This window comes from Musca domestica, unplaced genomic scaffold (assembly GCF_030504385.1).
Source record: "Musca domestica strain aabys unplaced genomic scaffold, Musca_domestica.polishedcontigs.V.1.1 223, whole genome shotgun sequence".
In the NCBI taxonomy this organism is placed as follows: domain Eukaryota; kingdom Metazoa; phylum Arthropoda; class Insecta; order Diptera; family Muscidae; genus Musca; species Musca domestica.
In genome coordinates, this window is record NW_026712265.1 from 694,643 (window position 1) to 710,053 (window position 15,411).

Genomic DNA, 15,411 nt, shown 5'->3' on the forward strand with positions numbered 1-15,411 from the left:
TAAAGAAGACGAGAGGGGAGGAGAGGGAGAAGGGGGAGAGAGGAGAGGCAATCGTTAAATACCGAGTAAACTAACATTGCAGTGGCCAGCAAAAACAAATCCAGCCGACCCACCTAATGAAGGCTACTCCATAAAACCGCAATTTACACCTTCGCCTAATGCCAACGTGAATTCTTAATAGGCAATTTTCCAGCCAGCCTGCCAGCAAAAAAAAAAAAAGAAAAGTATGTGAGAATTTGCTGATGAGCGCATTATGATGAATGGCCACAAGGTGAGCTGATCAATTTAAGAAGAAGTCTATAAAAGTTAGGAACATTTAAGAGAAAATTAATATTTATTTGAATGGGTTTGGAAATCTTTAGAGGCCAACTATAGGGCGACCTTATAGACCAGCTAGAGAGCAACCTTTATAAAGACCCAGTGAGGTAATTATACCCTCAGCCCTATGGCTAGAGAGGATATACAGGGTGAGATGAAAAAACTGCAACAAATTCAAACGCCACAACTTTGACATTTTTTTTTTAAGTTTTATTGAATGAAAGCAAAAAATGTCGGAATAGGATTAAATTGTAGAATAAGTTTAGATTTGTGCGAATTGGTCACCCTTGGCATGAATTATGGCCTTCAAACGGCCAATGAAATCCTCACACGCTGTCCGACTGTTGCTCTGCGGTATTTTGGCCCATTCCTGGCGAAGCGCTTGCATGAGGTGTTTTTTTTGGTATATTTTAGTTTCCAAAATACTCCAGAAACTATAGTCCAACGGATTGGTATCCGGAGATTTTGGTCGCCATTGTGCGCTGGAAATGAAGCGAGAAACCTCATTTTGTAACAATTCTTTGGTGGCGCGTGCTGAGTGCGATGGTGCTGAGTCCCGTAGGAATGTCCCAGGTCTGCGGCCAAAATGTTTGCATGCCCAAGGCTTTAATACACCCTCCAGAATATTTTCGCGATAATATTCGGCATTTATTATGATGTCACGGTCGATAAATACGATTAGTAAGCGACCATAGGCTCTTATGGTGGCCCACACCATACCTCACCATGGCCGGCGCTTGAGTTCTGGTGTCCTACTGAAGCTGCACATTTTTAGCTTTGCTCTTTGGCAAGTAAACACGAACGTTCTGTTTGTTTACAAACTGCTGGACAACGAATGTTTCCTCATCGAAAAAAAAAACCAAATTCGGCAGTTCACCATTTTCGACCAAGTGAAGCAACTCTTTAGCTCATTTGAGTATAGACTTGATAGTACTCTCTTTTATATCAAAACCCCAAAGGAGTTGGGGTTGAAGTTTGATTCACAGGAAATTCAACAAAGATAGCCGTTAAAAAAATCGAAACCGCCTTGCGGTTAAATTTATTGGAAATTTTCAATTCATATCGAACAACTAAACTACAAACAACAAAACAAAATTTCGTTGATTGAAAATCAATGGCAGAATAAACTGTTGCCCAAAAATATCAACAATAATAAAATTTGGTTGCGAAACTTTTCAACAACTTTCGATGAGGTTGCAAAGTGTTAATTGCAGCGGAAATTTGAGTTTTCAATTTGCTGAAAACTCGTTGGTGGTCAATATGTAGCATTGAAAATGCATAAAATCATATTTATATTTAGATGAAATTGCTAAAGGTCCAATTCGTCCAAAAAAAAGAGTACCTTATGCCGCAGATCACCAAGACAACGACCAATTGGTCCTTAACTTCCTTTACTCTTTTTCTTCATCATCTGATTTTGTTGCAACTTTGCAAATCCTACTATTTGCGTTAGTGTTAGGTCAGATGCTAAAATGAACAATATCGGTCCACTCCATCAAGTACCTCCCCCACAAAGGGTCAAAATTCGGAATAATTATAACTCTTATAAAATGTTATGTAAGAGTCCGATTGTCTTCAAATTACATACGTCACAATATTTTTATTAACCCACGGTCTGGTGTGAAAATGGAATATATCGGTCCACTCTCTCTCTCTCTCTCTCTCTCTCTCTCTCTCTCTCTGGTACCTTCCCTACAAAGGGTCAAAATTTTGAACAGCCATAAAGCTCATACAACATGAAATTAACATCCGATTTTACTCAGACTTGGCACACCTCAATATTTCAATCTGCTGTGAAGATAGAATATATCAGTCCACACCTTCTGGTACCTGCCCCACAAAGGGTCAAGGTTTTGTATAACCAAAGAGATCATAAAATCCATTCCTCCCATTTCTGCTGATGTTGGTGTTTTTTTTTTTTTTTTTTTTTCATCCACCTCCTTGAGGAGAATCAAAAGATTTATTCACATTTAAATGCTGAAGTGCTCTAACTATAGCCACTTGTGATTTTCCTGCCAAATATAAAGAAATGACCCTATCACACGCTTAAATTCCATCACGAATAACTTTTCTTGTGGAAAATTCTCACGCTTGTCAGCAATATAATGAGCTGTCACTGGAATAATTTTAACAGCTGTCGGACGAGTGGCTTAAAAATGGCAGCAGTCTGAAGTTGGTTGCAATTTTTTCATATCACCCTGTATAGTTAAATTTTATGCAAAATAATTCTTTTTTTTAACACTTTTTGCCTAAAATGAAATTTCATGTTATTTTCAGCTCGAAATAGGTTCGAGGAAAAATTTATCCAAAAAAATAGGGGATTTTTTTTTTTTTTGGTTTTTGGAAAATTGATGCAGCTATTTTTTTTTTTTTTTTTTTTTTTTGACAAGCATTGGACATAGAAATTGTATTCTTTTGGTGACTTATGGTAAAATTTGATATAGAATATTTTTGTCTCTGACGTTATCCTTTAAAAATTGTGCTTTGTTGGAGATTTTTCCACAATCTCACAATCTCAAAGTACGGTTTTAACCCTAAAATTTGTGTTTTTTTTTTTGTATTAATGAATTCCCGGCGTTTAGGTAAGACTTAGACATTTGATGTCTTCCAGGACCTATAGTGGAATTTTATGCTAAGTAATTTTGTGGAATATTTTGTCTTTCTAGGATCCCGCCTAAAGGGAGTTTTTAACCATATTTTAGAAAAAGGACCAAAAAGACCCCTTTGTTGACTCTTTTGAGGGTTAAATGTTTTCACAAAAATAATCCTTGTAATCTTCTCTGCAATATTGCCAAAGACACCTTATACCTGGAATGCACGGATTCCAAGGAATCCTAATCTGAAGATTTCCTAAAGTGTGGAAGAGTGGGGGAACCATGGCACCCTTTATTAACATTACTTTGCGATGTAAGCTTTCCAAACGCCGATGCTTGTGTCTTCTATTTTTTAGCACTATTTTCATAAACTGCTGGATTTTTCTGTAATTATTGAAAAAAAAATTGAAATCTAAGAAAAAATCTTGGCATGGTGGTCGACTACACGTGAAAGGAAATTCCATTAAGACTCAATTAGGCATATACAATTTCCGCCTAGCTGGCAAACAGGTTGTGAGAAGACAAAAGAGCCATAATAATAAAAAAAAAAACAAGTAAAAAAGCTGTAAGTTCGGGCGGGCCGAACTTTGAACACCCTTCAGCATTTGGAACAAATTTGGAAATTCTCAAAAACAATAAAATCCGTTTAAAATTCTGTAAAAATCTTAAAAATACCGAATGTAGCTGCTGTATTAGGGTCTATACGACGACATGGACCTGCATAGGTAACATTTTTCATAAGCCATTAAAATATTCAAATGCAAAACTTAAAAAAAATCGGTAATAATGTAGCTAAAATCATTAAAATACCGAATATCGGGAGGTACCATGGTGGTTATAAAACGTGGACCTGCACAGACAATTTTCTGTCTTTGGATGTAGTACCCATTACGAACTTCGAATACCAAATTTGAAACAATTCCGATGAATAATGTCGCTAGAATCAACAAAATACTGAATATCGAGAGGTACCGTAATATGGGGCCTATACGAAAACGTAGACCTGCACAGACAATTTTCTGTCTTAGGATGTAGTACCCATTACGAACTTCGAATACCAAAATTGAAACAATTCCGGTAAATAATGCCGCTAAAATCAACAAAATACCGAATATCGGGAGGTAACATGGTGGTTATAAAACGTGGACCTGCACAGACAATTTTCTGTCACAGGCTATAGTATTCATTACGAACTTCAAATACAAAATTTGAAACAATTCCGGTGAATAATGTCGCTACAGTCATCAAAATACCGAATATCGGGAGGTACCGTTATATGGGGGCTATACGAAGACGTGGACTTGCACGTACAATTTTCTGTCATAGGTGGTTGTACCTATTACGAACTTCGAATACCAAAATTGAAACAATTCCGGTAAATAATGCCGCTAAAATCAACAAAATACCGAATATCGGGAGGTACCGTTATATGGGGGCTATACCAAAACGTGGACCTACATGGGCCTACATTTTCAATACCAAAAGTCCTGTAGACATAACATACATTTGAGTAGAATTTTACAAATCTACTTCAATTCGTTCGGAAGCTAGAGTGATTTCCACAGACGGACAGAGATCGATAAATCGACATAGAATGCTGATCAAGAATATATACACCTTGTGGGGTCTAAAGTGTATATTTCGGGGTGTTACAAACGGAATGACAATCTTAATATACCCTCCAGACTATGGTGGAGGGTATACAACAAATTAAGAAGTTAATAAAGGAAGTGGTTGGGTTTGTGTCACTTCAGAGCAGACATCTTTTTTGGGGCGAAAATGAAACAAATTTTCTTCAAGGACTTTGGATTTCCTTTTTTTTTAATGAAAAATTAAGTAAAATTTTCCCAAACCACGACGAACCTCAATTTTGCAATAATTGTTTTATTTTTTTTTTATTTTTTGGAGCCAATTTTCCATTGGCTGGCTGGCATGTTTTCCATAGCCAGAACATAAAACAATCTCCCCACTCCCCTAGTATTTTATGAACTTTAAAAACAAGTTAAGCTCGTTTTCTTCATGGTTTAGTGCCACACATGCAGGCATATGTGTGTGTGTGTTCGTTTGTGTGAGTATATATTTTGGCACCATTGTTCGGCATGTGGCTGCCACTTGAAATCCAAAAGTGTACTTTGCATGCTCTTGCCCTAACCCAAATACTTTGTTGGGATATTGCAATAAACAAACAACAAGAAACGCAACAACAACAACAGCAACAATTTCAAGCCATTAAACGCATCATACAGACATGTTGCTGTGGTAATGTTGCAACAGTAACAACAATCGCAACAACATTGTGTTCATGTCAAGCCCTGAAGTGCCGAGAGTCTGTTCATCAGCACATCAGCCAGGCATTGCAGCGTCAGCGTCGCCGCCTCCGTCGTCGTCGTCGTTATCGTCATCATCATTATTGTTGTGGTTAACTGTTATAGTATCAACTACTAATTCCCCTCAACGATAGTGTCTCCCGTTATTCCCTTAATGAGAATCATTCCACATTTTATTATTCCAAAGAATTGTTTACCAAAATATTAATATGCAAATCCAGCATTTTTATAAAATAAATTTCCAAAGAATAAATATTCGTTAATACTTTATTTGTAAGAATTGTTTATTAAAATATTGATATGCAATTCAACATTTTATTCCAGACAAATTTCCAAAGAATTGTTTACTTAAATATTAATATTAGCTTAAAACTGTATTTTCTTTTCTGCTGCATTTCCGACAACAAAAATGCAGCAATAAACAGAATTTTAGTATATAAGCCAGTGAAAAATAAAGAAAGCAAGTTATAATTTCAAACCACACCAAACGTCTTTTTTTTAGTCAAAGTTTTTTCCGCAAATAAAAGTGGCGCAGTCGGTAGGATACCGCAAAGTCCTATCCAACGTATAAAAATAATAAAACAGATTTTATTGTGCGTGATAGAACTAGGATTTTAATCCTTAGTGCGGTATTCGAAATATCCTTTATAAGATTAAAGGATACACAAATTTTATGAAGGAAAAAAGTAAAAAGGATATTAAGAAATATCCCTGTGACTAAAAAAAATATTAGTGGAACCAGAAAGGATATAAAGATCTATCCTTTTGGTGAACATCCTTGTGTCAGAAGGAAACCTAGTGAAAAAAAAAGGATATTAAGAAATATCCCTGTGACTAAAAAATATTAGTGGAACCAGAAAGGATATAAAGATCTATCCTTTTGGTGAACATCCTGGTGTCAGAAGGAAACCTAGTGAAAAAAAAAGGATATTCCTTCAGTGGATTATAAACTTCAAAGAAACAACAACAACAACAACAAAACAAAATACCAAAATAAATATGTTAAAGAAATTCGACAGCAACTATTGGAGCAATATTGTAAAGAAATAACATTACCAACAAACCAATAAGTTAAGGAACAGTTCATGCCGAGAACTGCACCGTGGAAGACCCTACTACTAAGAAGAAAGTGAACCTGCAATCCTTAGCACCAACAACCAAATTACAAAGTAAGACTATCTCTAGAAATCTATAATTAAGAATAACTTGTATATTTTATAAGAAAATATTTAACATACCTTTGTGAAAAAATCGTGTAGGAAAATAATTCCATACAAGCAATTGTTGAAAAAAATTTTTTTTTCCTCTCCTCCCTCTTTCCCATTTCAATGAGCGATAGTGACTCATTATCAGAGTACCCATCAGACTTTGAATACATACCAAGAAACTCTAATAACGGGTCGACAGCATTAGAACTTGACTCAGGGATTGAATCGAATGATGGATACCTGACTGACGAAAGAACAGAACATTACATTCGTGACATAAGAAGTAGCAGAAACAGACGCATTTTTAGAAAGAAACTCAGACAATATTTTAGACGTAGATAAACAAAAAAAAAAAAAAAAAAAAAAAAAAACTAAACAGGACTATAACCCAAAATATAAAGGAAAATTAATAACTAAAATGGCAGAACAGGCCGAAAATCAGATTAATAGACTAATCATAGACCCGCTAAAATACTTAAACAACTTACCAGAGTTCTATGGGGATTCAAAAAACTTACAGACTTTTACTACCCTCGTTGACCGAATTTACCCACACTTACGCACATACGACGAATTGTCCCAATTACTTTTCTCCGACATTATAAAGTCCAAACTCAAAGGAAAAGCTAGGCAGGCAATTGAGATAAACTGCCACGCGATTTCATGGACTGACATAAAAAACATGTTGCAAAACAATTTTGGGGACAGACGTTCTAGTGAAGAACTTTTCGACGAACTAAGGAGTGTGACTTTCAGGACGAACACACTAGACTTCTATAATGACGTAAAGGACAAATTGCACAGACTAAACAACAAACTGGTAGTTATACTAGGAGAAGGTGAAGCAACTAGGCAAAGTGCGATTAATAATAAACGCACCGCTTTAAACATTTTTAAAAGCAAAATTCCAGAGCCTATGAAATCCATCCTGCTCTGTAGGAACCCAGGAGACTTGGAACAGGCCATGGACATATTATTTCAAGCCGGCTACGCATACACCGGAAACAATGAAAATAGAGCACAGACCAATGCACAATCTAGTAAACGAAGAAATTACCAACAACCATTCGTAAACCAAGGAAGAAATTACCAACAACCATTCCCAAACCAAGGAAGAAATTACCAACAACCATTCCCAAACCAAGGAAGAAATTACCAACAACCATTCCCAAACCAAGGAAGAAATCACCAACCACCATTCGCAAATCAAGGAAGAAATCACCAACCACAATTCACAAACCAAGGAAGAAATTACCAACAACCATTCCCAAACCACGAAGGAAATTTCCAAAACCCTTTCCATGCAAACAGACAAAACACTAGAAATCAGCCTGAACCCATGGAAATAGGCACAGCCGAAAATTTTCAGGACAGAGCCTCGACAGGCAATTACCATATATAATGGTAAAAACCAAGTTAGGTCATTTGAGACTGATAGTGGATACTGGAGCCACTAATTCAATTATTAATCCAGGAATTTGTCATCCGAAATGGATACACCAAATAAAACCTCTTGTTATTAAAACTCTCCAACACCAAGTTACCATAACAGAAAAGGCAGTAATTCCAGCATTTCAAGAATTTAATATAACTAATAATGCGTTAGAGTTTTATGTTTTAAAATTTCACAATCACTATGATGGATTACTAGGCAACGATATACTTAAAACATACAATACTTGCATAAATTATAAAAACAATTCCATACAAATAAACGGACAGGACATGCCAATACTTTTTGACAATAAAAATAGCGAAAATAGAGAAGAAACAAATGACAAACCAATATTTTTTGAAGAACAATATAACAAAAATTTAAGTAAAATCATGCCCACGCAGAAGGTAGGCGATGATACCAGGGATATGAAGCAATATCATAGCTTGGAACAACAAATTAGGACACAACACCTTAATTCTGAAGAGAAAAGATGTCTCTTACAGCTAATAAAAAATACTCTTCAATCTTCTTCCAAGAAAATACTCGATTGAGTTTTACCAACGTTATAAAGCATAAAATTCGGACAACAAACAATGTTCCAATAATTAGTAAATCCTATAGATATCCTTACATACATAAAAGAGAAGTCGAAGGACAGATACAAGAAATGTTGCAAAATAATATAATAAGGCATAGCAATTCGCCTTATTCTGCCCCTATTTGGATTGTGCCAAAAAAAGCCGATGCAAGTGGGAAGAACAAATGGAGACTTGTCATTGATTACCGTAAATTAAATGAAGTTACAATCGATGATAAGTACCCCATACCTAACATTGACGAAATACTCGACAAACTGGGAAGATGCCAGTATTTTACAACACTTGACCTCGCAAAAGGATTTCATCAGATTGAAATCGAAGAGGAGGACATCCATAAAACTGCCTTCAGTGTAGAAGGAGGCCATTACGAGTTTTTACGAATGCCGTTTGGGCTAAAGACAGCCCCAGCGACATTCCAAAGGTTGATGAACTACGTCCTTAGAGACTATATCAACAAAATCTGTCTGGTTTATCTAGACGATGTGATAATATTTTCCACCTCACTGCAGGAACACATAAATTCATTAAAACTTGTTTTTAACCGTTTGCAAGAAGCCAACCTCAAGGTCCAATTGGACAAGTCGGAATTTTTAAAAAAGGAAACTGAATTCCTTGGCCATGTCGTGACATTAGAAGGTATAAAACCTAACCCAAAAAAAATCGAGTGCATAGTTAACTTCCCCATCCCCAAATCACCTAAACAAATTAAACAATTCCTAGGTTTGACTGGTTATTATCGAAAATTTATAAAAGATTATTCGCTAATAGCTAAACCCATGACAAAATGTCTTAAAAAGGATGCTAAAATAAACACATCCAATCCAGAATATCAGGAAAGCTTTAATACGCTAAGAAACTTACTAATACACGACCCAATCCTCGCTTACCCGGACTTTACTAAGAAATTCACCCTAACAACAGACGCTAGTAACTTTGCCCTTGGAGCGATACTATCTCAAGAAAACCACCCGATTTGCTACGCTAGTCGTACCCTAAATGATCACGAGATCAATTACAGTACGATAGAAAAAGAACTTCTAGCAATTATTTGGGCCACAAAATACTTTCGCCCATACCTTTTCGGACGCAAGTTCATAATCGAGACAGATCATAAACCGCTAACATGGCTCTTTTCGATTAAAGAACCCAACTCAAAACTAGTCAGATGGAGGCTCAAGTTGTCAGAATTCGATTATGAGATTAAATACAAAAAGGGAACAAAAAACAGTAATGCAGATGCATTATCAAGGATCGAAAATAAAATTGTTGAGATCAATTCATTAGAAAACATCCAACCCATTCTTAAAGAGAGCGATTCACCTATAAATTTATTTAAAAACCAACTCATCGTAAAAAAAATTCATTCCGGATCAGCAAGGATAAAAACCGAAAACATCTTTCAGAATATTAGAAAAACTGTAACAATAAAAGAACTAGATAAAGAGTATGCAATTATGATTTTAAAAACCCACTGTCACCCAACACAAATAAATGCAGTTCTGATAGACAATGAATTTTACGACACTTTCAGAGACACTTGTAGGGAATTCTTTTCAAATAATAACGGATTCAAATTAATCAGGACTTTTAAGAAACTAGACGATATAGAAGACGAACTCCAACTAACAAACATAATTGAGGAAGAACATCTAAGCAAAAATCACAGAGGAATTCAGGTAGTGTTCGAGGAACTAAAAACAAAATTTATAACCCCAAACTTAAATTAAGGATAACCCAGTTCATTAACAATTGCGAAATATGCACATTGGAAAAGTATGACAGAAGACCACCTAGACTACCTTACAAACTAACAGAAACACCCACAAAACCCAGAGAAATATTACACTTAGACGTTTTCTATACACTAGAGAAACAACTTTACTTAACTATAATTGACAAATTTTCAAAACACGCCACAGCATACAAAATTAATGGAAGATCATGGATAGAGTTTAAATCAAAATTAATGCAATATACCAGCACATTTGGAAGAATAGAAAAAATTGTTGTTGACAATGAGTTAGGATTTAAAGCCATTCCGATTCAAGAATATTTAAGGAAAGAGAGCATTAATATACACTACACATCAAACAGTAACCATACATCCAACGCAGATATCGAACGACTTCACAATACATTGAACGAACACTTAAGATTACTACGACATGACGAACAATCCAAAGACGAAACGACAGAGGAAAAAATATCACGTATCATTGGATTTTATAATAATACTATTCATAGCACCACACAAATCAAACCTATAGACTTTATAAATGGCAAAGTACATGAGGATAAATATCCCGAAATACATGATCTAATATTAAAGAAGAAAAATAACTATATTAATAAACTTAACAAAAATAGAACCGATATAGTGATAGAGGAAGGTACAAACTATATAAGAGAAATTCGAGGGGGTAAAAATCATAGGAGGTACAGAAAGATAGAATCTAAGAAAGTCGATGAAGATCATATTGAAAACACAAAAACAGGGCATAAATATTACAAAGCACATATAAGACCTCAAAAGAAATATCAAGACAAGAATAACCCAAAAATTAAAGCAAAATCTAGATAATTACCATCCCCTTTCAGATGATTAACTGGATCATAATAATGGTTGCATTTACTACAGCAACCAAGGCCCAAACCCTCGACATACAAGACCTATCAAACAATAACGGTTACATTCCAATCAAGACAGGAGAAACCAAAACCATTGAACACTATACCAAGATATTACATATAATAAACACCACAGAATACGAACGAACATTAGAAATGATCAAAACTAATATTGACATTTTAAAAACATCAAATACCGAATCAAAAAGGTTACTAGATACAGTAAACAAAAATTTTATGCTATTAAAGGCAAAAATAGAAAACCTCAACCCACATTTTCGAAAGAAACGGGCTCTCTTAAATATCCTAGGTAAAGGGTTAAAAATTATTGCTGGCACAATGGACAGCGACGACGAAAAACAAATTAATGAGACCTTTCAGCTGCTGCGAGCGAACGATAACAATTTAACAGACAAAATTAATAACTTAACATATATAAGCAATATAATGAACTCTCAAATCCAGAATATAACCAATCACATAAATTACCAGCAGAACATCATTGGAAACTACTTAACGAAACTCAAAAATATTATAGGGAATAAAATCTCAACCATGGAAGAAGAAATAACCTTTATAGAACACATATACCAGATCAACAACGATATCTCACTTTTACAGCAACATGTGGATGACATCGGACAAATTATCTTTTCCAGCAAACTAGGAATAATTCCTACAGATATTCTTACTCAAACCGAACTTAACCTAATTACAGACTTTGACAGTTACACCAACATTAAAGTAACCATAGCACTCCACGATAACAACGTTATCATAATTCTTTCCATTCCACATTTTTCAAAAGATCCTCTATCCATGGTAACATTCGTACCAATCCCTGATAAGAATAACAGATCCATACAGCTTAATTATTCTGACGTACTCATAGATCTAGAAAGTAACGTTTACAGTACTTACATTAAAGATAACCTAAAAAGAAATCTAATTAAAATCGAAGACAATTGCTTAAATAACATACTAAAATTCGAAGAAGCTAATTGTAAAATGCAACCATCAAATAAACAAGAAGTAACCGAAATCATTCCGGGAATACTAATTCTTAAAAACTTTAACAATAAAATAACTCATAACTGTAACAAAGCCAAACTGAGAATTACCGGCAACTTTTTGATCAAATTCGAAAATTGTGAAATAAACACATTAAATAAAACTTTTACGAATATTAAAATAAAAATACACGATAAATTTATCCTACCAAACCTAATAACAAAAATTAAAGAAAATAGTAACACAACTCTAGCCGATATAAAAATTGAATCATTATATTTAAAACAAATAGAATATGAAGAAACATTGAAACAAGCATTGTATAAAGATAAGAACACAAAAATTATAAGTTTAGGCATTGATGTCTCTATTATTGTATCAATTTGTATCTTAGTTATTTTTATACACATCATTAAGAATAAGAACACATACGTAACAAGTGTACAATTAAAAGATGAAAATATTATAAACAATGGAATAAAAATAATATAGTTTCGTCGGAGCCTCAAACTAGCGGTGGGGGTGTTATAGTATCAACTACTAATTCCCCTCAACGATAGTGTCTCCCGTTATTCCCTTAATGAGAATCATTCCACATTTTATTATTCCAAAGAATTGTTTACCAAAATATTAATATGCAAATCCAGCATTTTTATAAAATAAATTTCCAAAGAATAAATATTCGTTAATACTTTATTTGTAAGAATTGTTTATTAAAATATTGATATGCAATTCAACATTTTATTCCAGACAAATTTCCAAAGAATTGTTTACTTAAATATTAATATTAGCTTAAAACTGTATTTTCTTTTCTGCTGCATTTCCGACAACAAAAATGCAGCAATAAACAGAATTTTAGTATATAAGCCAGTGAAAAATAAAGAAAGCAAGTTATAATTTCAAACCACACCAAACGTCTTTTTTTTAGTCAAAGTTTTTTCCGCAAATAAAAGTGTTAACCATGGGGTTGTCGTTGCTATTGTTGTTTTGTTTTTATTTTATTGCAACAACGTATTAGGTCCCATGCAACAACATTTAACCACCCACATTGGCCGCTCTCCTCTACGCTCTCTCTCTCTCTCTCTCTCTCTCTCTTCGCCTCTGAAACAGATACATGCATGATATGCAAAAGTGTAACACGACTGCAATGAGTTCACATCCTTTTATGTGCGTGGACGATATTTTTATGGAAGTGTCGAGAAATGACCGACAAATTCTTGAATGGGATTTTTATGTGGAGGGGGATATTATGAGGGTTTCCAAAAACGGTTATTTTTGTTGAAACAATTTAAAACAAAGTACTTAGATACAAAGTCTATTCGTACAAATTTCTTCAACGAGTTTTCCCAAGTCTATGGAGCCTAAATGAGGCAGTTTTCTCCGAACTCAATGGAGTTACTCTCCAAAGAAGAATTGAAAAATCTTTTTTCTTCTTCAAAACACCACGGAAACCCCCATATGCCATGTACTGTTATAAAAATATTTAAGAAAACAAAAAAACAGGACGACACTACAAGTATCACAAACTACAACTTGTTATAGGAATTCTTTTCAGCTCAAGGCTATTGGAGGACAGTGAAAGTATATTGTATATTTCTTGGTTTTGTTGTTGTAGATTATATTATTGTTTTTGTAATTTATATGCAGATATGTGGACCATAGTATATGCAGAAAAAATTGTGTCTGCCAGGCAATTGAAAAAAAATATATATTCATATTCATATACGGCCAGCAGGGTAATAGTAATAAAAGCCAAACTCATTGACGAAGAGAAGGATATTTTGCCTTTGACTGTGGCGTATCAAAAAAATGCCGCCTGGCAGAGGAAGAACTATCAGAGGGACCATCAACAAGTCTGAGGAAAACCTTATCCAGTGGGGAAGAATTTTGGAAAAAAATTCCATCGATAGGAGACATGTGGAAGGTTTTAGATCCAAAGAAGCCCCAAGGAAAGAGAGAGTGGTCTTCTGTGTTTATAGAAGTCCTCGAAGGTATTCTGTATCTGTATAAGACCTCGAAAGTATCATGTGTCTACAGAAGACCTCAGAGGTCTTCTGAGACTTTAGAAGACCTAGAAGGTCTTCTGTGTCTATAGAAGTCCTCGAAGCTCTTCTGTTCCTGCAGAAGACCTCGAAGGTCCTCTGAGACTATACAACACCTCATTGGTCTTTAGAGGCTATGGAAGACCTCAAAGGGCTTCTGAGGGTTCTGTGACTATAAAAGGTCTTCCGAGGCTATAGAAGACCATGAATGTCTTTTGAGGCTACAAAAGACATCGAAGGTCTTCTGAGGCTATGGAAGAGCTCGAAGGTCTTCTTTGTCTCCAGATCTGCTTAGGCTATAGAAGACTTCAAAGGTCTTCTGTGTTTATAGAAGACCTCAAAGATCTTCTATATCTATAGAAGGCCTCTAAGGTCTTCTGTGTCTAAAGAAGACCTCAAAGGTCTTCTGAGGCTACAGAAGACTATAGAAGACATCGAAGATCTTCTGTGACTGTAGAAGACCTCGAAGGTTTTCTGTGCCTATAGAAGACCTCAACGGTGTTCCATGTCTGTAGAAGACCCCGAAGGTCTTCTCTGCCTACAGAAGACCTTGAAGGTCTTCCGAGACTATAGGAGACCTCGAAATCGTCTGTGTCTTCAGAGGCTATGTAAGAGCTCAAAGGTCTCCTGAGGCTATAGAAGACTTTGATAGTCTTCTGAGGCTATAGAAGAACTTGATTGTCTTCCGAGACTATAGGAGACCTCGAAAATCGTCTGTGCCTTCAGAGGCTATAGAAGACCTCAAAGGTCTTCTAAGGATATAGAACGATTAGATGGTCTTCTGTATTTATCGAAGAACTCGAAGGTCTTCTGCGGCTATAGAAGACATCGAAGATTTTATCTGTCTAAAGAAGACCTCCAAGGTCCTCTGAGGTTATAGAAGACCTCAATCGTCTTCTGTGAAAAAGGCTATGGAAGACCTCATAGGTCTTTTGTGTTTAAAGACCTCAAAGGTCTTCTGAGGCTATGGAAAGCCTGAAAGGTCTTCTGAGGCTGTGGAAGACCTCAAAGTTCTTCAGAGGCTATTGAAAACATCGAAGGGCTTCTACTTCTATAGAAGACCTCCAAGATCTTATTATGTCTATTAAAGACCTCAAAGGTCTTCTGAGGCTATGGAAGGCCTGAAAGGTCTTCTGGGGCTACAGAAGACCTCAAAGGTCTTTTGAGGCTATAGAAGACCCCGAAAGTCTTTTGAGGTTATAGAAGAACTCGAAGTCTTTGGATTCTATAGAAGACCTCGAAGAGC

The 15,411-nt window shown here is 35.4% G+C and overlaps 1 protein-coding gene across 1 annotated transcript; it reads left to right on the forward strand.

Moving 5' to 3' along the window:
* Positions 1-5,344: 5,344 nt before the first annotated feature.
* On the forward strand, positions 5,345-13,053 carry LOC131802701 (uncharacterized). The gene is made up of 2 exons (XM_059123123.1): positions 5,345-6,408; positions 11,083-13,053. The coding sequence occupies exon 2, from the start codon at positions 11,083-11,085 to the stop codon at positions 12,613-12,615; it is 1,533 nt and encodes a 510-aa protein (XP_058979106.1). The 5' UTR covers positions 5,345-6,408; the 3' UTR covers positions 12,616-13,053.
* The last annotated feature ends 2,358 nt before the right edge of the window (positions 13,054-15,411 follow it).

Bases quoted from the DNA above. Each gene is read 5' to 3' on its own strand.
- LOC131802701 (XM_059123123.1), top strand. From the start codon at position 11,083: ATGATTAACTGGATCATAATAATGGTTGCATTTACTACAGCAACCAAG.